The sequence below is a fragment of the Microcaecilia unicolor genome, chromosome 3 (assembly GCF_901765095.1).
Source record: "Microcaecilia unicolor chromosome 3, aMicUni1.1, whole genome shotgun sequence".
In the NCBI taxonomy this organism is placed as follows: domain Eukaryota; kingdom Metazoa; phylum Chordata; class Amphibia; order Gymnophiona; family Siphonopidae; genus Microcaecilia; species Microcaecilia unicolor.
Genome location: NC_044033.1, coordinates 84,891,875 through 84,919,785, shown reverse-complemented (window position 1 = coordinate 84,919,785; position 27,911 = coordinate 84,891,875). Strand labels below are relative to the sequence as shown.

Sequence of the window (27,911 nt, the reverse complement as noted above, 5' to 3'; positions counted from 1 at the left end):
AGGTTTGATTGTGATTAATCGTGTGATTAAAGTTTGCTTATTTATTTATTTCCTGCTGCAGTTCCTTGTTAAAATCACTTAACCCTTCATTGCCCCAGGCACAAAATAAGTACCTATATACAATATGTAAACTGCTTTGATTGTAACTGCAGAAAGGTGGTATATCAAATCCCATCCCCTTCCCTTTCCTATAGGACTGATAATCTCCTGCCCCTCTAGATCCAATATTTTCCCCTTTCTCTTCCTTCTCTCCCTTTTCTCTTCCCCCAGGTCCATTATCTCTTTCCCTCCCTCCTACTGTTCAGCACGTCCATAAACTGGGTACCAAAAAATAAAACACAAACCACAAGGTAATTGGGGGTGTTCTCATGTACTGCCTTAAAAGTTATAGCCAGAATTTTAAATTGAACTCTAAAGTTTATTGGTAACCAGAGCAGTTTCAAGAAGAGAGGAGAAACATGATCTCTCCTCTTTGCCCACGAACAATGAACAAAACAGTGAGGTAGATCTGAGGAGGATAACAGAATAGTGTTTATTGGAAACAGCTAAAATACGACCAAATACGGCCGTGTTTCTGCCCCAAGGCCTGCCTCAGGGGTCTGATGAATCTCTGATGTTATGACGGAGTGCTTAACAACAAGAGTGTGAACGAGGTCCTGGCTGTAAAATCTTTGGGTTATCCTCTGTTTGACGAAAGCGCTGAAAAAAAATAACCGTTCTACCAGCAAATGTCAGTGATGTAAGTGCTTTCCTGTAATAATCTAACAAGAATTAAATCATTCACAGATGAAACCTTTGTTCTTAATGATTGAACATTGATCAATCCCAGCCTATGCTGAATTTAAAGACCCTTTATCAACAGTTGATCCTACTTTACACAAGGGAGTAGTGTTGCACTTGAAAATTATTTCTCCTTTCCATTCTCCTTCCCATCATTGCAAGAATAATTGGATTAAAGCACATATGTAAAATTCATATAAACCACGAATCCATTCAAAGTGTACATACATCTTGCTCAGAGGGTTCACCATGGAGCCATTCCACCGCCACTGCCATAACCTGTGCCACCCCACCTTTGGTGGCAAACTCCTCCTAGTGGTCTTTTAGTAGGGAAGTGAAATTGTCTGGTGTCAGAAAATGAATGAGATGACCCAGCTCTGATGCAGACTCCAATACAGTTTTGATACCAAACAGAGAGCAGCATATTGGTTTTCACCTGATTGTTATCAGTCACAGTCTCAGTGTCATTAGGAACATCCATAGCTCCCCTTAAATTCATCAGTCAGATGTGATATTTCAAGTGACTTCCCAGCAGTCATTTAGTAAGAAGGTGAATGTCAGAAAAGGAGCTTTAAAATGGAAATTACATTTAAAATCAACTATGTTCTTGTTCTTCTAGGGTTTTGGTGCGGTGTTGAGCTTGATAAACCTCATGGGAAAAATGATGGTTCAGTTGGAGGTGTTCAGTATTTCACTTGTCCTCCTAAACATGGAATATTTGCTCCGCCATCTAGAGTGCAAAAGTAAGTTAAATAAAAGGGTTAGAGGAAAATTTTTAATCTCCCTTCATATTGTTGGTAAAACCTGGAGCTTGCTTAATTTTGCGGGGGTTCTGTATTAAAATGATAATCCCCAAATTTTCATAAATAACAGTTGGCTTCCATGCTACATCTCATCATTCAGTTTCTTTGAAGTCAATTAAAAAAAACTCAGGACATTTGTCAGAATATATACTACAGATAGGTATTAGAAGTAAAGTACACTGATGATGATCTTGTATGATTTTTAATGCCATAACAATCTTGCACTTCCAAGAATTTGTTTGTCCCTAATTTTGGGCTACATCTTGGAGTCCTCCAGTTTCTCTTTATTCAGGGGTTTCTGGATTAGAGAGTTGCATGGGGACAGAAATCTAACCTGTCTCCTTTGGAATCCAACCCGTCTTTGATGGAAATCCAACCCGTCCCCGCAAGTAATCTCTTCCATCTCTGCCCATACCCATAACTTTCAGAGTAAGTTTTGTTTTTATTGAGTGTTAATGAAAATACAAACAAAGTCACTGCTAAAACAGGCATAAAACAAATACCCCCCCCCCCCCCAAAAAAAAAAAAAAAACCAAATTCCTTAACCTCAAACCTCATGCACTTTATTCTAAAATGTCTTGTACTTATCAAGGTTTTCTTTTCCATACTTTATCAGTGGTGCCCAAGCCTGGTCCTGGAGGCACCCCAGCCAGTCAGGTTTTCAGATCCCACAATGAATATTCATGAGATAGATTTGCATGCAGTGGAGGCAGTGCGTGCAAATCTCTCTCATGAATATTCATTGTGGGTATCTGAAAATATTCATTGTGGATGTCCTGAAAACCTGACAGGCTGGGGTGCCTCCAGGACCAGGTTTGGGAACCATTGCTGTAGATAATGGCTTGTCTAATGAGGCTGAAGAAAAGTTTCTTTCTGAAATCTTTCTCAGATGTTGTTTAATAAGTGATGTTCTTTAGATCTGTTTATAACCACTCTAGTGTCAGCTAAAGCCCAGACCAGAAATATTCCACCTATTAAAAAAGCAGGAAGGAAGGCCAAACAGCAGGCCTGGTTAAAAAGTGAGGTGAAGGAAGCTATTAGAGCTTAAAAAAATCCTTCAGAAAATGGACGAATGATCCGATTGAAAAAAATAGGAAACAGCACAGGGAATGGCAAGTCAAATGTAAAGCACTGATGAGGAAGGCAAAGAGAGACTCTGAAAAGAAGATTGTGTTTGGAGGCAAAAAAATATAATAAAAACTTTTTTAGGTGTATTAGAAGCAAGAACCCTATAAAAGAATCAGTTGGACCACTAGATGACTGAGGTATAAAAGGGGCACTCAGGGAAGACAAGGCCATAGTGAAGAGATTAAATGAATTCTTTGCTTCGGTCTTCACGAAGGAAGATACCAGTGCCAGAAATGATATTTAGTGCTGATGAGTCAGAGAAACTGAAACAAATCTCTGTAAACCTGGAAGATGTAATGGGGCAGTTTGACAAATTGAAGAGTAACAAATCCACTGGACTAGATGATATACATCTCAGAGTACTGATAGAATTGAAAAATGGATTTGCAGAGCTATTGTTAGTCATGTGTGATTTATCTTTAAAAATCAAGCATGATACCAGAAGATTAAAGCGTGGCCAATGTAACTTCAATTTTTTTTAAACAGTTCTAAAGGTGATCTGGGAAATTGTAGACCGGTGAACCTGACGTCGGTGCCGGACAAAATGGTAGAGACTATTATAAAGAACAAAATTACAGAGCATATACATAAGCATAGATTCATGAGACAAAGCCAAGATGGATTGAGTCAAGGGAAATCTTGACTCACCAATCTACTACATTTCTTTGAAGGGGTAAATAAAAATGTAGATAAAGGTGAGCTGGTTTATATTGTGCATCTGGATTTTCAAAAGGCATCTGACATAGTACCTTATGAAAGACTCCTGATGAAATCTGAAAGTCATAGGATAGGAGATAATGCCCTCTTGTGGATTAAAAACTGGTTAAAAGATAAAAAACAGAGAGTAGGATTAAATAGTCAGTGTTCTCAATGGAGAAGGGTAGATAGTGGGATTCCCCAGAGGTCTGTGCTGGGACCACTCTTTTTAACATAATTATAAATGATGTAGAGATGGGAATAAGTAGTGAGGTAATTAAATTTGCTGATGACACAAAGTTATTCAAAGTTATTAAATTGCAAGAGGATTGTGAAAAATTGCAAGAGGACCTTGGGAGACTGGGCATCCAAATGGCAGATGACGTTTAATGTGAGCAAGTGCAGAGTGATGCATGTGGGAAAGAGGAACCCAAACTATAGTTACGTGACACAAGGTTCCACATCAGGAGTCACCAGCCAGGAAAAGGATCTAGGTGTCATCACTGCTGGTACGTTGAAACCCTCTGCTCAGTGTGCAGCACAACTAAGAAAGCAAATAGAATGTTAGAAATTGTTAGGAAAGGAATGGAAAACAAAAATGAGAATGTTGCATTTGCATATTGTGATAGTCACATCCAGGATAGGTGGGTTAAGGCAGTTTCAGTTTGAAATACAAGTCCCAGAAGGCATTGCAGGCAAGGAGCCAGGGAGGGAGATGAAGAACCCGGACTGGACTCCTAGCTGCAATCGGGGAAGACATGGGTTTAAGCTGGCAGGATGTGTAGAGTGGCTGCCACTAGGGGGAAAGAGGGATAGGAAACCCTGTGTGCAGGAGCTCCTCATTAGTCTAATGCTTAACTCAGCTGGTATGGGTGTGGGGGAAGCTAGTGGAAGGAGAATGGTTGGTTGTGAGAGCAGAAGCCAGGGATTGATTAGGCAGGTGGGAAGGAGTCCCAGGGGAGTTCAGTTCAGGAGGAGAGAAGAAGTGAGAGAGAAGCAGTTGCAGGGAAAATCCCTTGGGTGTGAGAAGTCCCTAAAGTATTGAAACCTCCTGAAGGTAAAGGCTGCTTTGTGATTTAACTGGGATGATGAACTGAATGAACTGTTTGTCTTGGGAATTGAACTACTGTTTACTGTGCACTGGATAAAGAGTCCAGACTGAAGCTGACTGTGATCCTGTATTGAATCCTGGTAGGTGCTAGTAGCCTACTGCTTAAAGGGGACTATTTGCCACACACTTCAAGCATATCACCCCTCTCCTCAGGTCACTTCACTGGCTTCCAATCAGATACCACATTCAATTCAAGCTTCTCCTTACCTACAAATGCACTCAGTCTGCAGCCCCTCAGTACCTTTCTACCCTCATCTCCCCTTACGTTCCCGCCCAAAACCTCCGTTCACAGGACAAATCCCTCCTCTCAGTACCCTTCTCCACCACCGCCAACTCCAGGCTCCGCTCATTCTGCCTCGCCTCACCCTATGCTTGGAACAACCTTCCTGAGCCCATACGCCAAGCCCCCTCCCTGCCCATCTTCAAGTCTTTGCTTAAAACCCACCTCTTCAATGCTGCGTTCGGCACCTAACTCCTACCGTTCAGTAAATCCAGACGGCCCCAATTTGACTGCCCCTATCGGACTGACCGTTCACTTGTCTTTTAGATTGTAAGCTCTTTGAGCAGGGACTGTCCCTCTATGTTAAATTGTACAGCGCTGCGTAACCCTAGTAGCACTTTAGAAATGTTAAGTAGTAGTAGTAGTAGTAGTAGTAGTAGTGGCTTACATGTGCTTAAGATTAAAGGTGAATGCTGCTATTGGAACCGTGTATCAGGTTTACTAGAAACCTGCATGGAATAAAAGCCTTAAAATTGAAGTTGCTGGTGGACATTTTGTTTCTTGATTGTACCGGGAGCGCTCTCCCTGGTGACAACATGACAGCTTAGGCTGATAAGACCATATTTCCAAAGATCACACTTTTCTATGCGGGCCATGCATTAGTCATATCTAACCTGGACTACTGCAATTCCTTGTATTCGGCCTAAACAACATTCAACTGATCAAACTCCAACTCATAGAAAACACTGCTGCGCGATTAATTTTCAGAGCGAGGAAATTTGAAAGTGTCTCTGGTCACCTGAAAGAACTAAATTTGCTCTGCATCTGTACCTGCATCACCTTCAAAAACATCTGCATAATGGCTCCAAGTACTGCACAGACAGGCCCCAGAACTACTGACTCAACTATTCACTCATTGCTTCTATAACTCCACCAGACTGCAACAGCACCCTCCTGAAGTACCTGACTATCGAAAACCTCAAACACAAATGGCAGATAAACTCTAGGTTCTCCTTCCGAGTCATTGCAGAATGAAATTCTCTGCCAACTGCAATCCATTCTGAATTGAACTACTTGAAGTTATTCAAAAAACTGAAGACCCTTCTGTTCAATTAAGCTCTTCCAACTCCCTCACCTAACTCTCAAACTGTCACCTATATCTGCTGATCTGTAACCTCGGCCCCTCCTCCCCTCCCTGTCCCTAGTTCTCCCTGTTGAATTGTCCCCTTATGTAAACAGGCTTGAGCCTCCTGCTGGGATCTGTGCGTTATACAAGCTGTAGATTAGATTAGATTTATATCATTCCATGGTGGGACTGCACCTCAAATACTGTGTGCAATTCTGATCACCGCATCTCAAAAAATATATAACAGAATTAGAAAAGGTACAGAGAAGGGTGACAAAAATGATAGAAGGAACGGGACAACTTTTTTATGAGAAAAGGCTAAAGCAGCTAGGGCTCTTCAGCTTGGAGAAGAGACGGCTGAGGGGAGATATGATAAAATACTGAGTGGAGAGGAACAGGTAGATGTGAATTGCTTTCCAAAAATACTAGAACTAGGGGGCATGCAATAAAGCTACCAAGTAGTAAATTTAAAACAAACCAGAGAAAATATTTCTTCACTGAATGTGTAATTAAATTCTGGAATTTTGTTGCCAGAGAATGTGATAAAAGCAGTTAGCTTAGCAGCGTTTAAAAAGGGCTGGCTAATTTCCTAAAAGAAAAGTTCATAAGCCATTATTTTTAAGATGGACTTGTGAAAATCCACTGCTTATTTCTAGAATAATCAGCATAAAATCTGTTTTACTGTTTTGGGATCTTGCCAGGTACTTGTGACCTGGTTTGACCACTGTTGGAAATAGGATGCTGGGCTTGATGAACCTTTGGTCTGTCCCAGTATGGCAATGCTTATGTTATTATGTTCTTTCATATGGCACCCTGACATAATTAGCCCGGTCAAAACAGCCTTGATAAAGTAGCCCTTGAAAAAATGGTCCCTAACAAAGTAGCTTTTGACAACATGGCCCTTGACAGTAGCCCCTGTAACTAAGTAGCCCTTCACAAAAATAAGAAGTATAGTAAAAGCTCTGTCTCTGGGGGTCCGGCATTTCTTCTTCCTCATCTGAGCTCTCTCTCTAAAGCAGCATCTTTCTCTCTGCACCCCTGTGTTCTGTCATCTCTGTCCTACTATCCCCTTCCCTGAATTCTGGCATCTCTCTCCCTTCCTCCATTTCCCATGGTCTGGAAATGCATCTCTTACCCTTCCTTCCCACCCACCTTGAGGCATAGTCCAGCATGTCTCCCTCTTCCTCCTGCCTGCTCTGTGCTGTCCAGTATCTCTCCCCCCCCCTCCCCCCGGCAATCTTCCAATGTTCCTGTGGGCTGCTGGCAGCATCAACAAGTTGCTTTGGCCGGCCCTGGAAGCGTTTTCTTTGTTGAGTCCTGTCTACACATACATAGGAAGTTGTGTCAGACAAGGTGGGACACAACAGAGGGAACACTTCTGGGGCTGGCCAAAGCTGCTTGTTCTCCTTGCTGCTGATGCTGCTGGTGACCCACAGAAATGAACAGTTTGTTCGTAATCCTCTCTCCCTCTGGCAGAGGGACCAGCCATACCCCCTCCCACCCTCCATTGATCATTCCTCAAGATCCCATATCCTCCAGAAGGCCCCAAACTCTTTAGGTACCAAACCAGGAGGAGGAGGAGGAGGCAGAGTTATATCCTCCTCCTTGCTCACCTGAGGGAGGATTTGGAGGAGGGGGGGGAGGGTTTAGGGACTGAGGGCTAGATGCACTAAAGTCCTCGGAAGAGCCGTTCCCTTACCGATTCCATAGCGAATCGGTAGGGAACGGCGATGCATCAAGGAAATGGAATGCAAATTTGCTGCTCGTTGTAGCTCACTTGCATTCTCTATTCCCTCGGAAACCAGTCACAAAAAAATCTGGGGAAAAACGTCCAATTGCTCGTCAGGGCCATCCTTCTTTTTTTTCATGTTTCAGTGAAGGACGTCCATATTAGGCGCTTTAGAAGGACGGCCCTGACGAGCACTTGGACGTGGCTAGGCAGTGAAGGACATCCATAAAGGACGTCCCTAACAAGCACTTGGACGTTTTTTTCCCGATTTTTTTTTTTTTTTTTTGTTACATTTATAGACTTTTTTAGAGGCTGCGCAGCCCCAACGAGAGGTGCAGACCTCCCGTTAGATTTTCCACGGTTAGGCAATCGGAAAACGGTAGTGCATCTCATTACAATATGATTTATACACATTGGGTACTAATTTGCTCATCTGCATTCCGTTTTTGTTAGCTGCTACCATGATCGGAAAATGGCTCGGAGAAGCATTTAGAGCATGCCACGGTTTACTACTTGCTCGTTAATGGCTCATTAAGTTTAGTGCATCTAGCCCTGAGAGATGATCAGGAGGGGAGATTCATGTATAGAAGTTGACTCTCCTATCACTTTTATATTCAGATAGGAGGGAAAACTATAGGAGAGGGGAAGGGGTTAATGGCCTGCATCACCACTTTAACTTTGGACAGGAGGAAGGGGGACTCCCCAGGGAGAGTTATCAACCTTCCCATTGAGCTTTTAACTTAAGGTGATATAATTACAGGAGTGGTGTAGAGAAGACAACCTAGGTATTGAAATTTAACTGGGGCTGGTGGTAGAGGACTGCTAACACTGATTTTTTTAGGACTAGCAAGCTAAGTATAGGCAAAGCTTCCAAATATGCAGAAAGTACCCAGGTAATGAATATGTTAAATTTGACAGCTTATCTAAAGTATGTGTAAATTGTTAACACATTGTACTACTTAACTTTTAGGATATCAGGTTCTCTGGATTCCTTGTCTGAAATTCCAGTAAGCAAACTGAATCATTCTTTTCCAGGTAAGAGTTAATGAAGTGCTCTGTTGACAGGCATGATGAATCTGCCACACAACTGGGTGATATTATCTAATGGTACCAATCTGGATAGAGCTCAGAAAAACTTATCCTTTTCTAAGCATACATGGGACTTCTTATTTAGCCACTACCTCATAAATACCTATGTCTGTTTTTGTCCAAGTTTGTGGTTTGTGCTTTCTTTCTTTCTTTTTTTGACTACTTGTTGCTGAAGATAAGTTTCTTTTCCTTTTTTTTTAATTTTTGTTCATTCACCTTGGATTACCTTCCCTGTGAAAAAAGTAAAAAATAAAGAAGCTCATTTTCAAAACACGTGGAGGAGCATAATCGAAAGGGACGCCCAAGTTTTGTTGAGGACGTCCTCGCAAAACGTCCCGATGGAGGGGCGGGGAAACCCGTATTATCGAAAAAGATGGACGCCCATCTTTCGTTTCGATAATACGGTCGGGGATGCCCAAATCTTGAAATTTTGGTCGTCCTTAGAGATGGTCGTCCCTAGACTTGGTCGTTTCTGATTTTCGGCGATAATGGAAATCAAGGATGCCCATCTCAGAAACGGCCAAGTGCAAGCCCTTTGGTCGTGGGAGGAGCCAGCATTTGTAGTGCACTGGTCCCTCTCACATGCCAGGACACCAGCCGGGCAACCTAGGGGGCACTGCAGTGGACTTCATAAAATGCTCCTAGGAACATAGCTCCCTTACCTTGTCTGCTGAGCTCCCCAACCCCCCCCCCCCTAAAACCCACTACCCACAACTGTACACCACTACCATATCCCTTATGGGTGAAGGGGGCACCTACATGTGGGTACAGTGGGTTTGTGGTGGGTTTTGGAGGGTTTGCTGTTTCCTTCACAAATGTAACAGGTAGGGAGGGGGATGGGCCTGGGTCCGCCTGTCTGAAGTGCACTGCACCCACTAAAACTGCTCCACGTACCTGCATACTGCTGTGATGTACCTGAGTATGACATCTGAGGCTGGCATAGAGGTTGGCAAAAATTATTTTGAAAGATATTTTTTGATGGTGGGAGGAGGTTAGAGACCACTGGGAGAGTTAAGGGGAGGTGATTCCCGATTCACTCCGGTTGTCATCTGGTTAATTCGGGCACCTTTTTGTGGCTTGGTCGTAAGAAAAACAAAACCAGGTAAAGTCGTCCAGGTGCTCATCAGGGACGCCCTTTTTTTCCATTATGGGTCGAGGATGTCCATGTGTTAGGCACACCCAAGTCCCGCCTCCGCTACGCCTCCGATACGCCCCCTTGAACTTTCGCCATCCCTGCGACTGAAGCAATTGGGGACGCCCAAAATTAGCTTTCGATTATACCGATTTGGATGACCCTGTGAGAAGGACGCCCATCTTCTGATTTGTGTCGAAAGATGGGCGTCCTTCTCTTTCGAAAATGAGCTTGATAGACTTATGTTACATATGTTACTATGAGGGGCATTTTCAAAAGAAACATCTTAAGTCAGAATTTGGACGTTTTACAAAGACATCCAAATTTCGAAGCGGGGAGAAGGTCATTTTCGAAAAAGATGGACGTCCATCTTTTGTGTTTGAAAATACCATGGACGTTCTTGGATTTGGACGTTTTGCGATTTGATGTCTTTGATTTTCGGCCATTTTCGAAAAAAAACCCATCGAAGTCTAAAACGTTCAAATTCAAGCCATTTGGATGTGGGAGGAGCCAGCAGTTTTAGTAGACTGGTCCCCCTGACATGCCAGGACAGCAATCAGGCACCCTAGGGGGCATTGCAGTGGACTTCATAAAATGCTCCCAGGTTCACAGCTTACCTTGTGTGCTGAGCCCCCCCCCCCCCCCCCCCCAAATTCCACTACCCTCAACTGTACACCACTACCATAGCCCTTATGGGTGAAGGGGGCACCTATATGTGGGTGCAGCAGGTTTCTGGTGGGTTTTGGAGCGCTCACAGTTTCCTGCACCAGTGTAACAGGTAGTGGGTGTATGGGCCTGGGTCCAGCTGTCAAGTCCACTAAACTACTCTAGGGACATCATGCTGTTGTCATGGAGCTGAATATGACATCTGAGGCCGGCATAGAGGCTGGCAAGTAATGTTCTTCAGCACACTTTTTGGGGGTGGGAGGAGGTTAGTGACCACTGGGGAAGAAAGGGGAAGTCATCTCTGATTCCCTCCAGTGGTCATCTGGTCATTTGGGGCACCTTTTTGTGCCTTATTCGTAATAAAAACAGGTCCAGCTAAAAACGTCGAAATTTTAGTGCCAGACGTTTTTGCTTTGTTCCATTATGGCTCAAAGACATCCAAGTCTTAGGAACGCCCAAGTCCTGCCTTAAACACGCCTCCGATATGCCCCCTTGAGATTTGTACGTCCTTCTGATGGGCTTCTGAGAAAGATGTTCAAAATGCGTTTTCGATTATACCGATTTGGACGTTTCTGTGAGATGGACATCCAAATGCCGATTTATGTCACTTTTTGGACGTCCATCTCTTTCGAAAATGAGCCCACATGTAACTTTGTAAGTCCATGTCCTTTGAAAATGAGCACCAAAATATTACTGCCCCTATTGTGCTATGATGGTGTTGAGGGCATGGCACTTTAGGAACCACAAAATACAGGGTCTTAAATCTTCAATATCAAATTCCCTTACACCACTCAAAAAATCCAGTGAAGATATGGAAGCTCGAGTGAGAAACAAAATCATATCACGACAGCCTTTAGAACTAAGAGCGATCTTCTGTGCTCTTACAGGCCGATATTCAGCACTATTTAACTAGCCAAGAATGGCTCCTAGCCAGTTAAATAGCACTTAGCTGGCTAAGCGTTAATAGTCATTTCGGGATAGTCAGTTATCTCCTCTGAATATTAGCGCATAGCAGCTAACCAGCTATACTGCGCAATATAACCGGCTAGCCATGAATATTCAGCGCTTCACTGGCTAAGTTTAGCGACCAAATCAGACCACCTAAATAGCAGTCCTAGCTTTGGCCACTATAAACTTAAACTGCCAGCACTGAATATTAACTTGGCAGGTTAAGTTTAAGCCAGCCCCCCTCCCCCCCAAAAAGCAGAATTTCAATGCTGGTTACCGGAAACAGCCCGGCATTGAATATCCATGCTCAGTGCCAATCAAGGCACTTAGCCAGCCTGCCTCCCATGGCCTGAATATGGACCGGTTAGTGTTTTTGCTAGTGTGTTATCATGAAACAAATTATTAATTCAAATGAAAAACAAGTAACAGTACATTATATATATATAGGGAGGGACTAGGATCTGAGATTGGATTATTGATGAATGCTTCTATCAGCAACATACATACATTCCAGATGTATAAAATATGATTTCAGACAAATTCATTCATCGCTTGAAACACAAACGTTCACTGGAGCAGGAGGTAGTAGAAGATACCTTTCAGCTGTGAGGAGCCCCGGTAAAAGAATTTGGGGAGGGTAGAACAAGAAACTTACACTATTGTGCTTCAGAAGATCAAGTGAATTCAGACTACTGTTAGTCGCTTTCAGCATACATTAGGAAACAGGGTTTCTTTTAGAGTTATTCTCCTCATTCTATCCAGGACTTTACAGAAGATAGGACAAGGCCCTCATAATCTTGTAATCCTATCATAGCCTTTTCAAATCTGGCTTCTTCGTCTGTATCAGCTACTGGTTAAGACACCAATTTGTTTTTCAGAATCTCTATCTCTGATCATTCAAATTCAAAGAAGGATTCTCCACTTGAATGTCCATTGACTAGCTATGACAGCATGGATGGTTGAATGTACGTTATTAGCATCTCTTCATTTTTCTCAAGAAATGCAAGATATACTAAAATTATGCTTTTTTTAAATGGAAACTTTTCTCCATGGGGTGTGTTAAAGAAAAGCTCTCTATGGGCCCAGTTTCAGTATTCATTCTACCTTTCATCATCTGGTTTAGATGTCTCACCAAAGGTGTATCTTAGTGCAATAACAGCATACCACGCATACATTAATGGAAACATCCTGTAGGAGGTAATTTTATAATTGAGCACACATGTAAATATGTCTGGATACTGGCAGATTTTCAAAACAACAATATGCCCATACTTCTGTTTTGAAACTTACCCCACAGAATTTATATGTTTACATTCATTTTCTAGGTTAATTTACGTGCTTACTTGTGTGCTATCTATCTAGCCTGAAATATTTGAAAAGAAAATAATGTACCTTAGTTTTATAATTTTATCTTTTAGGTTTCAGACGAAGCTACAGTACAACATCTGAGGTTCCTTCACAGAAGGAGGTAAATAGAAGGAACTCCTTTGGGAGGTAAGCAAGAACAGGTTTAAAATCTACAAGTTACAAAGTCGTTTCCACCAAATGAATGCTTATAGGCATTAGAAACTACTTTTTTCCAGTTGGAGATACTAGGAAAAGGTTTCATCTTATCACAAATCTCCTTGTTGTAGGGAGAAAACGGCTTTCTCAAATTCACATATAGGGGGTAACTTTATAACAGGTCACCTATGTGAAAAGTCCAAAAAGGCATCTATTTTATGAAGGCAAAATAGTTATAGTACATATCGCCTTTATAAAATAGGCAACCAGAACCAGCCCCAATAGTGCACAGCTTCTTACATAAAAATTGGCACCTGTTCTGGAAAAGGTGTAAATTTGTGCTTGTACCCTTGTATTTGTAAAATATACACATATTTCACAACTTTGCCCCTTCTCATCCAAACTATAATCCTGGGAACACATATGGGCTGATTGCATAAAAGGTACCCACTCTCCTACCCACTCTCCTACTTATTAAACATATATACCTCAACACAATTTTGTAAAAGCCCTTTTCCGTTTGAAAAACATGCTTTTCATGCAGAAAATGCTTTAAAAAATTAAACTGATAGCAAATGTCTTCTCCCGCCTTATCCATTTAAGAGAATATGTAAACTGACCAAGGGAACCATAAGAAACTAAAAAGGAGAGAATACAAAATATATGCTTTAAAATAATAATAATAAAGGAGCATAAAAATAGGGAAATTTGAATACTTCTAACTTCACATACTGTATATACACTTGTATAATAAATAAGATCAGAAACAGGTTGATTAGTGCATTATGGGCTCCTTTTACCAAGCTGTGGCAAAAGGGGGCCTGCGCTGGCATCGGCACATGTTTTTGACGCGCACCAAGGCCCCCTTTTACCACAGCCGGGTAAAAGGTATGTCTTTTCTGCAGGAAATGGCTGTGGCTATTTCGGGGGAGAGCTGGGCACTGCCCAATTACCGCTGGGTACACACCAGCGCTACAAAAATATATTTATATATTAAACAATTGTTGGATACAGGTATATTATTTTCATGCTTTTATCTATGCTTCATATAGGTCCCCTTTTATAAAGTGGCAGTAAGCCCAATGCGGGCTTACCGCTCGCTAAAAAGGAACTACTGCCAGGTTACCGCAAAGCCCGGTGGTGGTTTCCACCCCCAGTGCGCTGTTCCATCCGGCGCTACAAAAATAAGCGCCGGATAGGACGGCATGCTGGGGGTGGGTTCACTGAAGATCGCTACAGTAGCAGCACAGTGTTGAAGTGGCCAAAAAATATATACAAAATAAAAATCGTAACGTAACCACAAAATCCTAAGAATCAGTGTATCGGGACAAAATGTGTCACATCACTAAAGATCGCTAGAGAAGTTTTGCAAATGATAGTGGCTGCAGCATTGAAAATATCAGCAAATATTAGAGTGTAATAACTCTAACCACAAAACTATTGTATGAAGTTCTAAAGAACAGTATAAATGGCAGAAGGAACTACAATGTTAAGATGAAGCCTATAACTTCTCATCACTAAAATAGCAATGTCAACACTATTGCTTTCCAAATCCAGCCATCTCTGTAGTAGCATCAATATTAGTGTTTTCTCAAGGCTTTTCTTGCCCTTTTCATCATACTGCATGGCTAACGATCTTGCAGACCTCCTTCAATGTAGAGGAATGGCTTTCTGGTTCCAGCCACCAGATATGTGGGCACAGAGATCCAGAGGTTGCTGTTTCAAATCCCACGATGCCACCTTTGGTGCATGATGGTGCTCACAACCATGTTCTGCATGCACCATCTAGCTCTGGCCTTCAGTACCACTAGTTGCTTCTATACGCAGCTGTGCTAGCCAGTTCTGGCACATAGCCCCTCCAGCCAATTCTTGATGCTCTCTGAATGAGGATGGCTCTGGCTGGGCCATTGGATGGTGGCTGTGGCTTCTGAGTCACATTTCCCATGTTACCTTGTAGAGGTAAAATGTTGTTTGGAGACACTCTAGAGCAGTCCTCAAAGAGTTTACATCTCGGAGGTTGTCTGTGGTCACACCTAAAGCTTCTGTTGACTCCTCTTAGTCTCATTGTAGGTTGAGTAGTCCCAGTGCTACAGACCAGGCAATCGATCTTTCCGGGTTCCTGCTTCCACATTGTCCAGCTGCCTTCTCTGCTGACAGAATGAGCTTGGCTTCAACTCTTGGTCTGTCAATGCCATTCGTACCTCCCAATGTGGGGGTTTTGCTTAACTCCTCAGTTTCATCTTAGCAGGACATCTATCTATCTGGTTTAAGACTTTAAGACTAGGCAAGGACCCGCAAGAGAAATCTCACTCGTTGGCCTTTAAATCTCCAGCTTTGGGATGGGCCACCCTTGGCATCTCTGCTCAGTGTGCCTGCTGGTGTAGATGTGCAGACTTTGAGGAGTGCTCTGTTCCTGGATTGTTTCTTTGATCACTTTTGGATCCTGTTTACCTGAGGTAGGAGCCTATATGTATAGTAGTGCCTTGCGATGTTCATTATCTCACTGTGGAGGCCTTTGTGGAGTTGTGGGGAATTGTGTGCATGTCAAGCATGTGTATGCTCTTTGGATAGAGGCAGTAGTAGTGAACGGGGCCCCTCACTGCCTTATATCTGATTCTCACACTTCAGATTTTATTACCTGGAGAGCGTGTGGGGATTAATGTTGGGGACAGTTATGGGTGACTGTGGGGATTGGGGGGGGGGGGGGGGAGATGGGGTAGGTTTCTCCGATATTTTGGTGGGTGGTATAGTTCTTGTTGGACTTGTTGTTATTATTGTGCATTTTCGCATTCTGTCGTGGGTGTGATCTTGGAACCCTGGGCAATTTGATAGTCATGCACGAGTCTTCCAACTGCCTTTTTTGGGCATTGTGTGATGTTGGACTCCTGTTGTCATATAGCAATGTGGAATGTGAGGGGGATTTTCTCCCCTTTGAAACAAACTAAGTTATTATCTGTACCGCGGCAACAGAGGGTAGACATTGCGTGCCTGCAAGAAACCAGCCTCACTGGTTTAGAACATCAGAAACTCCAGTGCTAGTGGGTACACTATGTATCTTCGGAAGGCAGAAGAGGGGGGTAGCAATATTCATAAGTCCCTGGCATACTATGCAGAGTTGCTGCTTAAAGATGACCAAGGTTGTTATATTTTGTTGAAGATTTGGGTTCAGGGAAGGGTTCAGAGGAGCGGCTGCGAGGGTCAAAAATTTACATCAGGTGTGGATGCTGTTCAAAAACACCGTCCTGGAAGCCCTGGCCAAATATATTCCGCGTATTAAAGGAGGACAGAAGACCAAACGACAGCCGGCATGGTTAAAAAGTGAGATGAAGGAAGCTATTAGAGCTAAAAGAAAATCCTTCAGAAAACGGAAGAAGGAACCGACTGAAAATAGTAAGAAACAGCATAAGGAATGTCAAGTCAAATGCAAAGCGCTGATAAGGAAGGCAGAGAGGGACTTTAAAAAAAAAGATTGTGTTGGAGGCAAAAACACATAGTAATTTTTTTTTTTTAGGTATATTAAAAGCAGGAAGCCAGCAAAAGAATCAGTTGGACTGCTAGATGACCGAGGGGTAAAAGGGGCGATCGGGGAAGACAAAGCCATAACGGAGAGATTAAATGAATTCTTTGCTTCTGTCTTCACTGAGGAAGATTTGGGAGAGATACTGGTGCCAGAAATGGTATTCAAAGCACAGACCGTAGAAGTCCGCCCTGCATCGGTTTTATTCTCCAAATACCGGCGTCTCCCCCCAATGTCCACTAAGATTCCATAGATCCATTCCTTCTAAACAGGATTCCTTTGTGTTTATCCTACACATGTTTGAATTCCATTACCGTTTTCATCTCCACCTCCCGCGGGAGGGCATTCCATGTATCCACCACCCTCTCCGTTAAAAAACACTTCCTGACATTAGTCCTGAGTCTGCCCCCCCCTTGAACCTCAATTCATGTCCTCTAGTTCTACCGCCTTCCCGACTCCGGAAAAGGTTCGTTTGCGGATTAATACCTTTCAAATATTTGAACGTCTGTATCATATCACCCCTGTTTCTCCTTTCCTCCAAGGTATACGTGTTCAGATCGGCAAGTCTCTCGTACGGTTTGCAACGCAAATCCCATACCATTTTCATAGCTTTTCTTTTTACTGCTTCCAGTCTTTTTACATCTTTAGCTAGATAAGGCCTCCAACACTGAACACAATACTCCAAGTGGGGTCTCACCAACGACATGTAGAGGGGCATCAACAGCTCATTTCTTCTGCTGGTTCTACCCCTTTCTATGCAGCCTAGCATCCTTCTAGCCACAGCCGTCGCCTTGTCACATTGTTTCTTCACCTTCATATCGTCCGACACCAACACCCCAAGTTCTCTCTCCTGAGTCGAGCTTGCTAATCTCTCCCCTCCTATTCGGTATCTCTCTTTTGGGTCTCTACACCCCAAATGCATCACTCTGCACTTCTTGGCATTAAATTTTAACTTCTTATGACTCTGAACTACACTCAAGCTCTCAAATAGATAATTAGAAAATCAAAAACACAGCTTCACACCTCCACATATATTAACGCTGATTAAAGTCAGTAGGGTGACGGTTTTTTCCTACATCCACTGTATACACAGCAGGTGTGAAGCTGTGTTTTCGATTTTCTAATTAAATTTTAACTGCCAGACCCTCAACCATTCTTCTAACTTTTGGATATCCCTTCTCATCGTTTCTACTCCCTCCAGGGTATCCACTCTATTGGCTATCTTCGTGTCATCTGCAAAAAGGCAAACCTTTCCCTCCAATCCTCATTAATATCTCTCTCAAATATATTAAACAAAATGGGCCCCAGCACCGACCCCTTAGGAACCCCACTGCTCACCATCCTTTTCTCCAAGCGGATTCCATTTACCACCACCCTCTGCCACCTGTTGGTCAACCAGTTTTCTATCCTGTTCACCACTTTCGGTCCTAAGTTCAGCCCTTTCAGCTTATTCACGAGTCTTCTGTAGGGGACCGTATCAAAGGCTTTGCTGAAATCCAAGTAGATTACATCTAGCGCACAGCCTTCATCCATTTCTTTTGTCACCCAGTCAAAGAAATCAATTAGATTTGTTTGGCAGGATTTTCCTTTGGTAAAGCCATGTTGCCTCGGGTCCTGTAACCCTTTGTCTTCTAGAAAGTTAATTATCCTTTCTTTCAGCAACAACTCCATTATTTTTCCTACCACCGACGTGAGACTTACTGGTCTGTAGTTTCCCACTTCTTCCCTGTCTCCAGTTTTGTGAAGAGGGACCACATCCGCTTATCTCCAATCTCGCGGAACCTCTCCCGTCTCTAAAGATCTATTAAATCTTTAAGAGGTCCCGCCAGGACCTCCCTGAGCTCCCTCAGTATCCTGGGATGTATCCCATCCGGCCCCATAGCTTTGTTCACCTTCAGATTCTCCAGCTGTTTATAAACTCTTTCTTCTGTAAATGGCGCAGTATCCACTCCATTCCCAAATATTCCTTCAGCAGCCAACCGTGGTCCTTCACCAGGAGTTTCCTCTGTGAACACCGAAGAGAAGTAATTGTTTAGCACATTCACTTTATCCTCCTCACTTTCCACATAACCATTCTCATTATCTTTCAGTCTCGCAATTCCATTCCTATCTTTTCTCCTTTCTCCAATATATCTGAAAAAGGTCTTCTCACCTCTCTTTACATCTTTAGCCATTTTTTCTTCCGCTCGCACTTTCGCTAGCCGTATTTCACTCTTCACTTCTTTGAGTTTAATCCGATAATCTTTTCCGTGATCCTCTTGTTGCGGTCTTTTGTATTTCTTGAACAAAGCCTGTTTTGCTCTTATTTTTCAGCTACTCGGTTGGAAAACCATATAGGCTTCCTGTTTCTCTTGGTTTTGTTTACTTTCCTCGCATAAAGAGCAGTCACCATATTTATAGCAGCCTTCAGCTTTGACCGCTAATGTTCCACTTCTCCTACGCCTTCCCACTTCAACAGTTCCTTTTTCATGTATTCCCCCATTTTATCAAAATCAGTACATCTGAAATCCAGTACTTTTAGTTTTGTGTGTCCGCACTCCGCCTTTGTCCTTATATCAAACCATACGGTGTGATGATCACTATTACATAGGTGGGCACCCACCCGGATGTTGGAAACACTTCTTCCATTCGTGAGCACTAGATCCAGCATCGATCCTTCCCTCGTGGGTTCCGTCACCATTTGTCTGAGCAAGGCACTTTGACAGGCGTCCACAATCTCCCTATTTCCTTCCGATTCCGCAGACGGGACTTTCCAATCCACTTCAGACAAGTTGAAATCTCCCAACAGTAGCACCTCCCCTTTCATACTAATCTTTTGAATATCCTCTATCAGATCCTTGTCTAGATTCTCTATTTGTGCCGGAGGTCTGTAGATAACCCCTGTGTGGATACAGGTTCCATCTTCTCTTTCCAGGACAATCCATAAAGCTTCTTCCTTTCCCCAGGTGCCCTGCATTTCAGCCGCTCTAATAGTGTCTCTAACATACAGCACCACTCCTCCAGCCCTTCAGCCCTCACTTAATAATTTATAGACCTCTATCATATCTCCCCTCAGCCATGTCTTCTCCAAGCGCCTAACTCTTTTTCGCCTTTCCTCATAGGGAAGTCATCCAATCCCTTTTATCATTTTCATCACCTTTCTCCATACCTTTTCAAATTCTGCTATATCCTTTTTGAGATGTGGTGATCAGAACTGCACAGTATTCGAGATGCATTCGCACCATGGAACAATACAAAGGCATTATATCATTCTTATTTTTGTTTTTCCTTCCATTCCTAGCTTCATGTTACATCACCCACAGATGTTCTCATTGAGTGAGATCCTGCTTCTAAATCTCTGTCCTTTTGTTGCAGAAAATTTTGTAGTCTGAGATAATTATAAAATTCCTTTTGGAGTTGTTGGAAGTTTCCCAAGCTCTTGAGGGCAGAGAGCTGATGCTTAATACCTGTGCTACTTAACTATTGGGTATGCTGTTCTATTCCCGTTTACTATATTTTGGTATTTTCCTTTCCATCTCCTTATTAATTCATTGTGCCATCACCTTGCTGGTCTTTGAGTTTTAAGAGCAGTCTAGGTGAAGCAGGCTAAAGCCCTAGAAATTTCACCCAGATTTTTATGTCTTTTGGTCTTACTAAGTATGGCAGGGACATGCATATTTTATAGTATTTTGTAAGGGGGTCTTTTACAAAGCACGCGGTAAGCCCAATAGGAGCTTACTGCTTGTTAATCTGGAACTACTGCCGGCCCAATGTGGCCACCAGTGGTAGTTCCGGCTGGAGCGCACCCCATTTCTGGCGCTCCATAATTTTTTTTTCTGTAGCCCAGCGCAGATCCAGCAGAAAATGAAGCAGTAAGTCAGAAGGGCTTTCAGGTACAGGCTGATGGCAAGCATAAATTTATAATGCATTTTACATTTCAGCTCTAGAATCTTCCTATGAGTTTCATGCTGCCACACCACATTAGTCAGTGACTCCATTTAAATGTTGTGTTAAAGAACAAGTTATTGTTCTCTTTGAGTGATATTGTTTTAAATGGTGACTAAATTAAGCTTTTTAGGCAAAGCTGCTGGTATAGTACAGAGAGGCAGAATATTTTATAAGTAAATACAGAGCATAACTCCAAATGTAATTTGGTGTTTTCTTTGTTTTCCTTATGTAGATCTAAGAACCCTATTTTGCAACGCAGCTGGAGCAGTACTGCAACAGGAAGCAAAGAAGGGAGAGTGAAACTGCAGGAAGGCTCTCAGGTTCTCCTGACCAGTTCTAATGAAATGGCTACTATCCGCTACATTGGCCCTACTGAGTTTGCATCAGGAGTGTGGCTAGGGCTGGAACTACGCTGTGCTAAAGGGAAGAACGATGGGTCGGTGGAGGACAAACGTTATTTTATTTGTAAGCCAAACTATGGTGTCTTAGTTAGGCCAAGCAGGGTAACGTACCGTGGGATTAATGGAGCAAAACTTGTGGATGATATCTGTTGACCACACAACTTGCAAGCAATAAGACAGAGTAAGTAGACATGGTATGTTCAGCAAAGGTCTGCTAGTATGAAAATGTTTTCATCTTATTTATAACCCTATTATTTGCAATCTATATGAAATGCTTCAGAATATCTATGTAATAACTGACAAACACATTCTAATGTATGCAAATGCAAGAAGTCACATTGCATTTTCACACAGGAGAGCTGTAACTTACTGTGCTGTTCAACATTATTGGTTCAAGAGTTTTGCTTCTAAAACATTTACCACTAAACTGCAGGCATGGCACATTCTTACAGAAGATTTTGTGATCTGGATTTGACTTTATTCTCCTAAATGGTGAAATGTGTGTTCCCCTAGTCTGTAAATCAATAAGCAGTGGGAATGACTGATGGATTTTCAGGTCATTTGTGACACCTGATGGCTCTCATATTCCTTCTTTAGTCCTAAGGCAAAAACTAAAGTGAAAGCACACAAAACTAGGCAAGAGAAGATGGGGATAGGTAACGAGAAACAACATGCTACAACAGTTGGATGCAGGCTTCATTTGTAGATTTTCACAGAACTCGGAGATTTTTCAACAATAGGCCAATAAACGGAAGAAAATAAAAAAGATGACCTATAAATACATAAATGAAATGTTGTATGAGGTTTGGTTTATGGTTTCTGGTAAATGCACTTATTTAACTGTTACAATAGTACAGCACACATGGAGTGCCTATGGAACGTTGTAAGTCTAAGTTCTTTGAAAATGAGCCCCATGATCCTGGAAAATATCAGCACTTTTAACATGCACTTTTGAAAACTCATGCATTTTATGTCTGTTGAAATATTTATTCCTTATCTTATGACATTAATTTAGGCTACTATCAGCACAGTTATTTCAAGGGAGAAAGGCTGAAAACTAGAATTCAGGTGACATAACCAACAGTACTTAGAGTATATGAATGTATATGTGTACCTGTGAAACCACAGGATGCATTTTATAAACAATGCATATTGCTTGATCATACCCAGAAGACTGTCAGAATATTACTATAAATTTAACTTGTATTTCCCCAGTCTGAATGTAACTACAATGCCTCTAATTTTCCAGAACATAGTAATTAAATATATATTTTTCTGCTGTATCTGTTTTATATAAAACGTCCAGATCAATACAAAGCACAAAATCCTGTGGTAGATCTGATGGACCTATTTTCAAAAACGTTATACAGGCAGGACAACTGGGAGTCATTTTACAAAGCTTTTTCAGCGTGTAAAGCATGTATTATATACTGAAAATGGCTCTTGTAAAACTGCTGGGCCAAATACATGTATTTAATTATGCTCATCTACAAAATGCTGGGACACAATTTGGGCAGAGTTGTGATGAACATGGTTATTTTATAAAATACATATATATTAAAATATGGATAGAAAACACAAACACACACTTACACCTTTGGAGCAGGTGCAAATTTGTGCAGTGTAGGGATCAGTTCTAGGAATCTTTTTTTTAATAGATGTGTAAATGCCTATGTTGTCTTCATAAAATAATGCTTTTTGGAACTTTTGACATAGATACCCTGTTAAAAAGTTTTCCTGTGTGGGCAAATGAGTAATGTATCCAGTCTATATCTTTGTAATGGAGTTCTGAAAAACATGGACCTAGATCAATGTGATTTTCACTGAATAGCTGTGTAACTCAAAATGGCTTACACATTCTCAACTTTATTTCAAACAAGCTTTGAAACATTTGGAATAATCTGAAACACTGACACATGGGAAGATACTGTGAGCAGCATTTTAGAAAAGGCATCCAAATCACTATGTCACAGATAGACACCCATCTCACATGTACTTTCGAAGATTCAGCTTGTTCTAAAATACACATGAGATGGACATCCATGTATTGGAAACTTCCAGCATGAACATCCTTTTTACAAACAAACATCCAAATTGTGAACTGCACAACAAGGTGGCAGCAGAGGAACATCCATATTATCAAATGGCCACATGGGTGTCCATGCAGAGCAGAGGGGGTAGCTTAGTTGTTAGAGCAGTGGGTTGAGAATCAGGAGACCTCGGGGTTCAAATCCTACTTTAGGTGTTTGTGGATTTTTTTTTTTTTTTTTTTACTTTGAGCCCTCCAGGGACAGAAAAATACCTACTGTGCCTGAATAAATACCACTTGAATAGCTTCCAGGTGTCATATGTCAATGGGTAATGGTAAGGTCTGAGGCCCAAAATGGACACGCACCAATTTTCATTTCACCGCATGTCCATTTTTGGCCCAAAAAATTACAGGTGTGCTGAAAAATGGACCTGCGTGTGTCCACTACACGCTTCTGCAACAGCACAGGCAATTTTTCGGTGCACCTTAGTAAAAGGATCCCTGTGTCTCCTATTTTGCGAGATCTTCCCTAGCTATCGATACGTCAATATATTAGTTTTAAGACTGTTTAAATTTCAAATCAATTTTTGGATTGAATTCAGATTGTATTTCCATTCTCTGAAAGAAGTTTAGTTTTTTTTACAGACTCTAAAATTATTATTATTTGTTACATTTGTACCCCGTGCTTTCCCACTCATGGCAGGCTCAACGCAGCTTACATGGGGCAATGGAGGGTTAAGTGACTTGCCCAGAGTCACAAGGAGCTGCCTGTGCCAGAAGTGGGAATTGAACTCAGTTCCCCAGGACCAAAGTCCACTACCCTAACCACTAGGCCACTCCTCCACTGTTCGTTTCAAGACAATTTATGAAGTTTCTTTCCCATTTTATGGGGCAAGGCTGTCTTTTAGGAAAGTCTTAAAAACGCATTTATTTAATCGGTAATTGGAAACCCCTTATTTTTGATTGTGTTATGTCTTAGCTCCTATATGCTAAACTGTCATTTCTCTCTATTGTAGAGTTTCTCTTGATTTGTAAACCGCTGTGAATCCTCTGTGAATATAAAACTCCAAAAGAACAATCAGATTTGTTTAGTTGTACAGGCTGCTTCAAGGTTACAATATTATGTTTCTGTAAAGGCATATAAAACATACCAATAAATAATTTGTATAAAAACACATGCACAAATTATTTAGTTTATGCAAATTATTTATTGGTATGTTTTTATATGCCTTTACAGAAACAAAATATTGTTAACCCTAGAGCAGCCTGCATGGCTAAATATGTCAAGTTGTGCAATTTTCACCATGTTCAGTTTGCATGAAGTAGACATGTTTTATGACTGTTTTAAAAATAGTGGCGGTATCCAGTACGGCATACATCACAGAAATTCTGATCATAAAGGATGTAATTTTATAAAGCATTTTCACATGTAATTCTTCTTTTACATACAGAAAAGGGCTTTTATAATGGTGAGTAACTACATACATGCATTAAAAGCAACACACAAAGTGTATGCCAACTTTCAAGTAGGCGTTCTTGGGGGGGGGGGGGGGTGTAGTTATGATATGCATTTGTATTTATAAAATATGCACATACTAGGGCAAAGTAGATGCTTATGTTGCTTTTTTTTTTTAGAAGCGGCTTAGTATAGACGCTCTATTTTAAAATATCAAGCCCAAAGTGGTCAGTAGTTTAGCTTTTCAGATGTCACAATAAAATATAAACATTTGTACAAGTATTTAATCATCGGTGTGTCAGGGACTGCTTCAGTTTTACTATAACCATTCTGATTTTAAAATGCAGCAGAAACAGAAAACATTTGGCTGGTAAACATAAACAATTTTATTTACATATTGATTGGATCTGAAGAGATTTTGATCTGTGAGACTACATTTATAATGGGGCACTGTTACTAAGCTGTTTTGGTTCTAACATGTGCCAAACACAGCTAAAATAGATTACCATGGGTGCGCTCAGGCATCCTGTGGTAACTCCAAAATGTGACTGTGCTAAGCATGTGCTAAACAAATTCTCATTTTTTGAGGGGGACAAGTCATGAGTGGAGTGTGGGCATTCCTCTGCTAACCAGTTAGTGCATCTACATTACCATGTGCTGACTGGTTAGCACAGTGGTACTGCATAAGCCCTTACCACCAGCAAAATGGGTGGCAGTCAATGTTTACTCAGTAATACTTAAAAATGATTACATGTTAATGGCGACAGCACACGGCCATTAATACAGACAAGAGAAAACTGGCCATTTTACAGCTGTGGTAAAAATGGCCTTAGCCTGTGGGAAAGACCCACATAAGTGCACGCTAAGGCCACTTTTTGCCACAGCTTAGTAAAAGGGCCTCTATGAGAAATTAACCTATTTTTGAACTGAAATCACAGCGTTATATAAACTTACATGCTATTTTAGAAATCTTACTAGAGCTATTTTCCTAAATTGCACTTGTACAGCAAGATTAATCTGATTAATATTTTTACTGACTGAAAAAATGTAAATTTTGAAGGGAAACTTATCATACTACAAACTGATAGATGTATGAAAAATATATTTCTTTCGTTTTGATAGAGATTCAGATATGCATTCATTGCTGTCGGGGCTTCTGCTAAACTCAGTTTGAAGAGGCTTTTTAGCTGCCTAAATGTCTTTCAAAAAGTTTAAAGACAAAGTATATATTCTATATTAAAACTGCTACAGGTTATACCGTGAAATGTATGGGTGTAGATCCAAATCTGGACATGATTTGTAGAGGTCAAAATCATTTTAAATAAATCCCTCAATTGCAGTATTCAACATTTATCTTCAACAAATGTTTTAGGCAAAGTCTCTGGCATGTGGAAGTATGTTTTTGAGGTTGGTTTAAATGAGAATCTCCCTATTTTGTTGGGATTTAATATGGAACCACTGTACACATAACTGTATTATAATTTGGTGATACAGACAGATCAGGTACATTGTGCAAAGATACAGTGATTGATATGATATTTATTGTCTGTTTTATATCTTCATGCCATTTACAGTATATTGCTGCAGTAATCTTTTGTGCCACCAAACATTAGATTCTGAAAACACAAATAAAGTGTTGAATTACACAGAACAGTACTCTTGGCCTCTTTTGCTTAAAGAAATCTTTCTAAACTGGTACAGGCAGGGTATAAATCTAATAAGTGTTTTATAGAATATATTTTGATTTGTTTTACCCTTGAAAATGCAAAGATTTATTTGGTATTGTATAAGAGATTGTCCCATCCTACTGAATGGCATTGACTAATCTTCATGTGCAGTAGCATTTGTTCATATTTTGGGTAATTGAATATAATATTTTAATTATTCTGTTTTTTGTTGAGTGCAATTTAAATACAAATTTATTGAAAAAAAACATACTCCAAAGTATAGCTGGATATAATGCATAACAGTAGAAAACAATTCTTATTTCTGTAATGTAAATACGAGATCATGAGGTGAGCACATGCTCCTACAGCTTGCAGTTTGGTTTGATTCGCTGCTTTCAATTAAGTAATAACAGCGAATACAAGTCTGTTGGATGGATCTACTTTACCAGGTGCATTGCTGCTGTTTGTTTGGAATCCACTTTTAAGAAATCCATTTTCTGATGCAGGCCGTGTTCAGTCAAGTGAAGATTCTAAATAAATGACGCTTTAGCAATATATGCTTTTTTGCCCTTTGTGTGGAAGATTGTTCTTCTGTTCTCCCTTTACAGGCTGGCATACATCTCTGTGCAACAATTCAAAAATTACCTTTAAGAATTGTGTGTTGCTCCTGTCTCATCCAGCTTCAAGCAGCAAGCTTGTTGTAGGATTACACACATCTGAAATAACAGCTCTTGGCTTATCATGGCTCATCACTTTTCAACTAGTCTTTGCTCCTTTGGCTGTCCTGTGCCTCTCTGACAGTCCTCTGTTCCCTGCATCACATGTCCTTAGCTACTTGACAGCCTTTCCAGGGACTTCTTTCCATTCAAATCATGCCCTGTTGTGCTTTTATTACTCACAATCGAATAAACTTTGCATTAACTTTCTCTTCAGGCTAGCTTACCTGCATCTAACACATTCCTTGGTGTACTGAATAGTGAAAATCCACACTGCTCTGAACGTGATTCAATAGTAACTGCATGCGTAGCAACAGATCTGATTTAGGTAGAGATAACATTAGTCCCATATTTTACTTCAAAAGGTAGAGACGAGCCTTGCAACATCAGAAAAAGCTGAAACGAGTACTTACTGTGTTTGTTTTACTGCTCAACATACAACATTCCTTTCTGCTGTATCACAGCGTTACCGTGTGTATTACTTCTCGTAGTTTTATGCCTCTCAGACAATGTCAACACAATACGTAATAAAACATTTTAATTGATAGTGAAGGGTAAAGCCAAAAATGGAACATATAGATAGGTAAGAGAGTAAGAAGAGTTAGAAAGTAAGGTGATTAATTTAAAGAAAGTTGCACATGAGTTCAGAGATGGTTTAATATTATCTCAGCTAGGGTAGGAGTGGATAAAGATGTCCTGCTGCAGTATGTGCAGCCCATGTCAGTCCTTGTGTGTGTGAGTGAGACTAACAAGTTAGTTACTTCTTCCATTAAAGGCCTGGTTGAAGAGCCAAGGTTTCACCTCCTTCCTGAAGTAGAGATAGCCTTGTGTTAAGCGAAGCCTTTCAGGCAGTGCATTCCAGAGTGTGGGGGCTACTCTGGAGAAGACTCACTTGTGAGTATCACATTGTGTAATGTCTTTTGGAGAGGGTGTGGTTAGTGATAGTCCCTTAGAGGACCTTAGTGTCCTTGGCGGTGTGTGGAGGATCATCCCATTCTTCAGGTACTCAGGGCCATTTCCTTTCAGGGCCTTGAAGATCAGACATGGGGGGTGTTTTACTAAGGCGCGCTCACATTTTCAGCGCGCGCTAAAATTGGGCACGTACTGTTAGAGACGCCCATAGGAATGCATTGGCATCTCTAACATTTAGCGCGCACCTATTTTTAGAGTGCACTAAAAATGTGAGTGCGCCCTAGTAAAAGACCTCCATCGAGTTTTAAATTTAGCTCTGTATTGTACTGGTAGTCAATGAAGTTTTTGCAAAAAT

The 27,911-nt window shown here is 41.3% G+C and overlaps 1 protein-coding gene and 1 long non-coding RNA gene across 7 annotated transcripts in view; one reads left to right on the top strand and one right to left on the bottom strand.

Moving 5' to 3' along the window:
- Positions 1 to 23,008, top strand: part of CLIP4 (CAP-Gly domain containing linker protein family member 4) — a 168,181-nt gene extending 145,173 nt beyond the window's left edge. For all 6 annotated transcript variants that reach the window (XM_030196127.1, XM_030196123.1, XM_030196125.1 and 3 more), the window contains 4 exons: positions 1,400 to 1,523; positions 8,564 to 8,628; positions 12,847 to 12,922; positions 20,608 to 23,008. In XM_030196127.1, the coding sequence (XP_030051987.1) occupies positions 1,400 to 1,523; positions 8,564 to 8,628; positions 12,847 to 12,922; positions 20,608 to 20,929 (587 nt within the window). In that variant the 3' untranslated portion in view covers positions 20,930 to 23,008. The remainder of the gene's footprint in view (positions 1 to 1,399; positions 1,524 to 8,563; positions 8,629 to 12,846; positions 12,923 to 20,607) is intronic.
- On the bottom strand, positions 68 to 26,984 carry LOC115465573. Its single transcript, XR_003941435.1, has 3 exons — positions 25,481 to 26,984; positions 12,533 to 12,542; positions 68 to 77 (listed from the first exon to the last, which is right to left on the bottom strand). It is a non-coding gene; the product is annotated as an uncharacterized LOC115465573 (long non-coding RNA).
- Between the last annotated feature and the right edge of the window lie 927 nt (positions 26,985 to 27,911).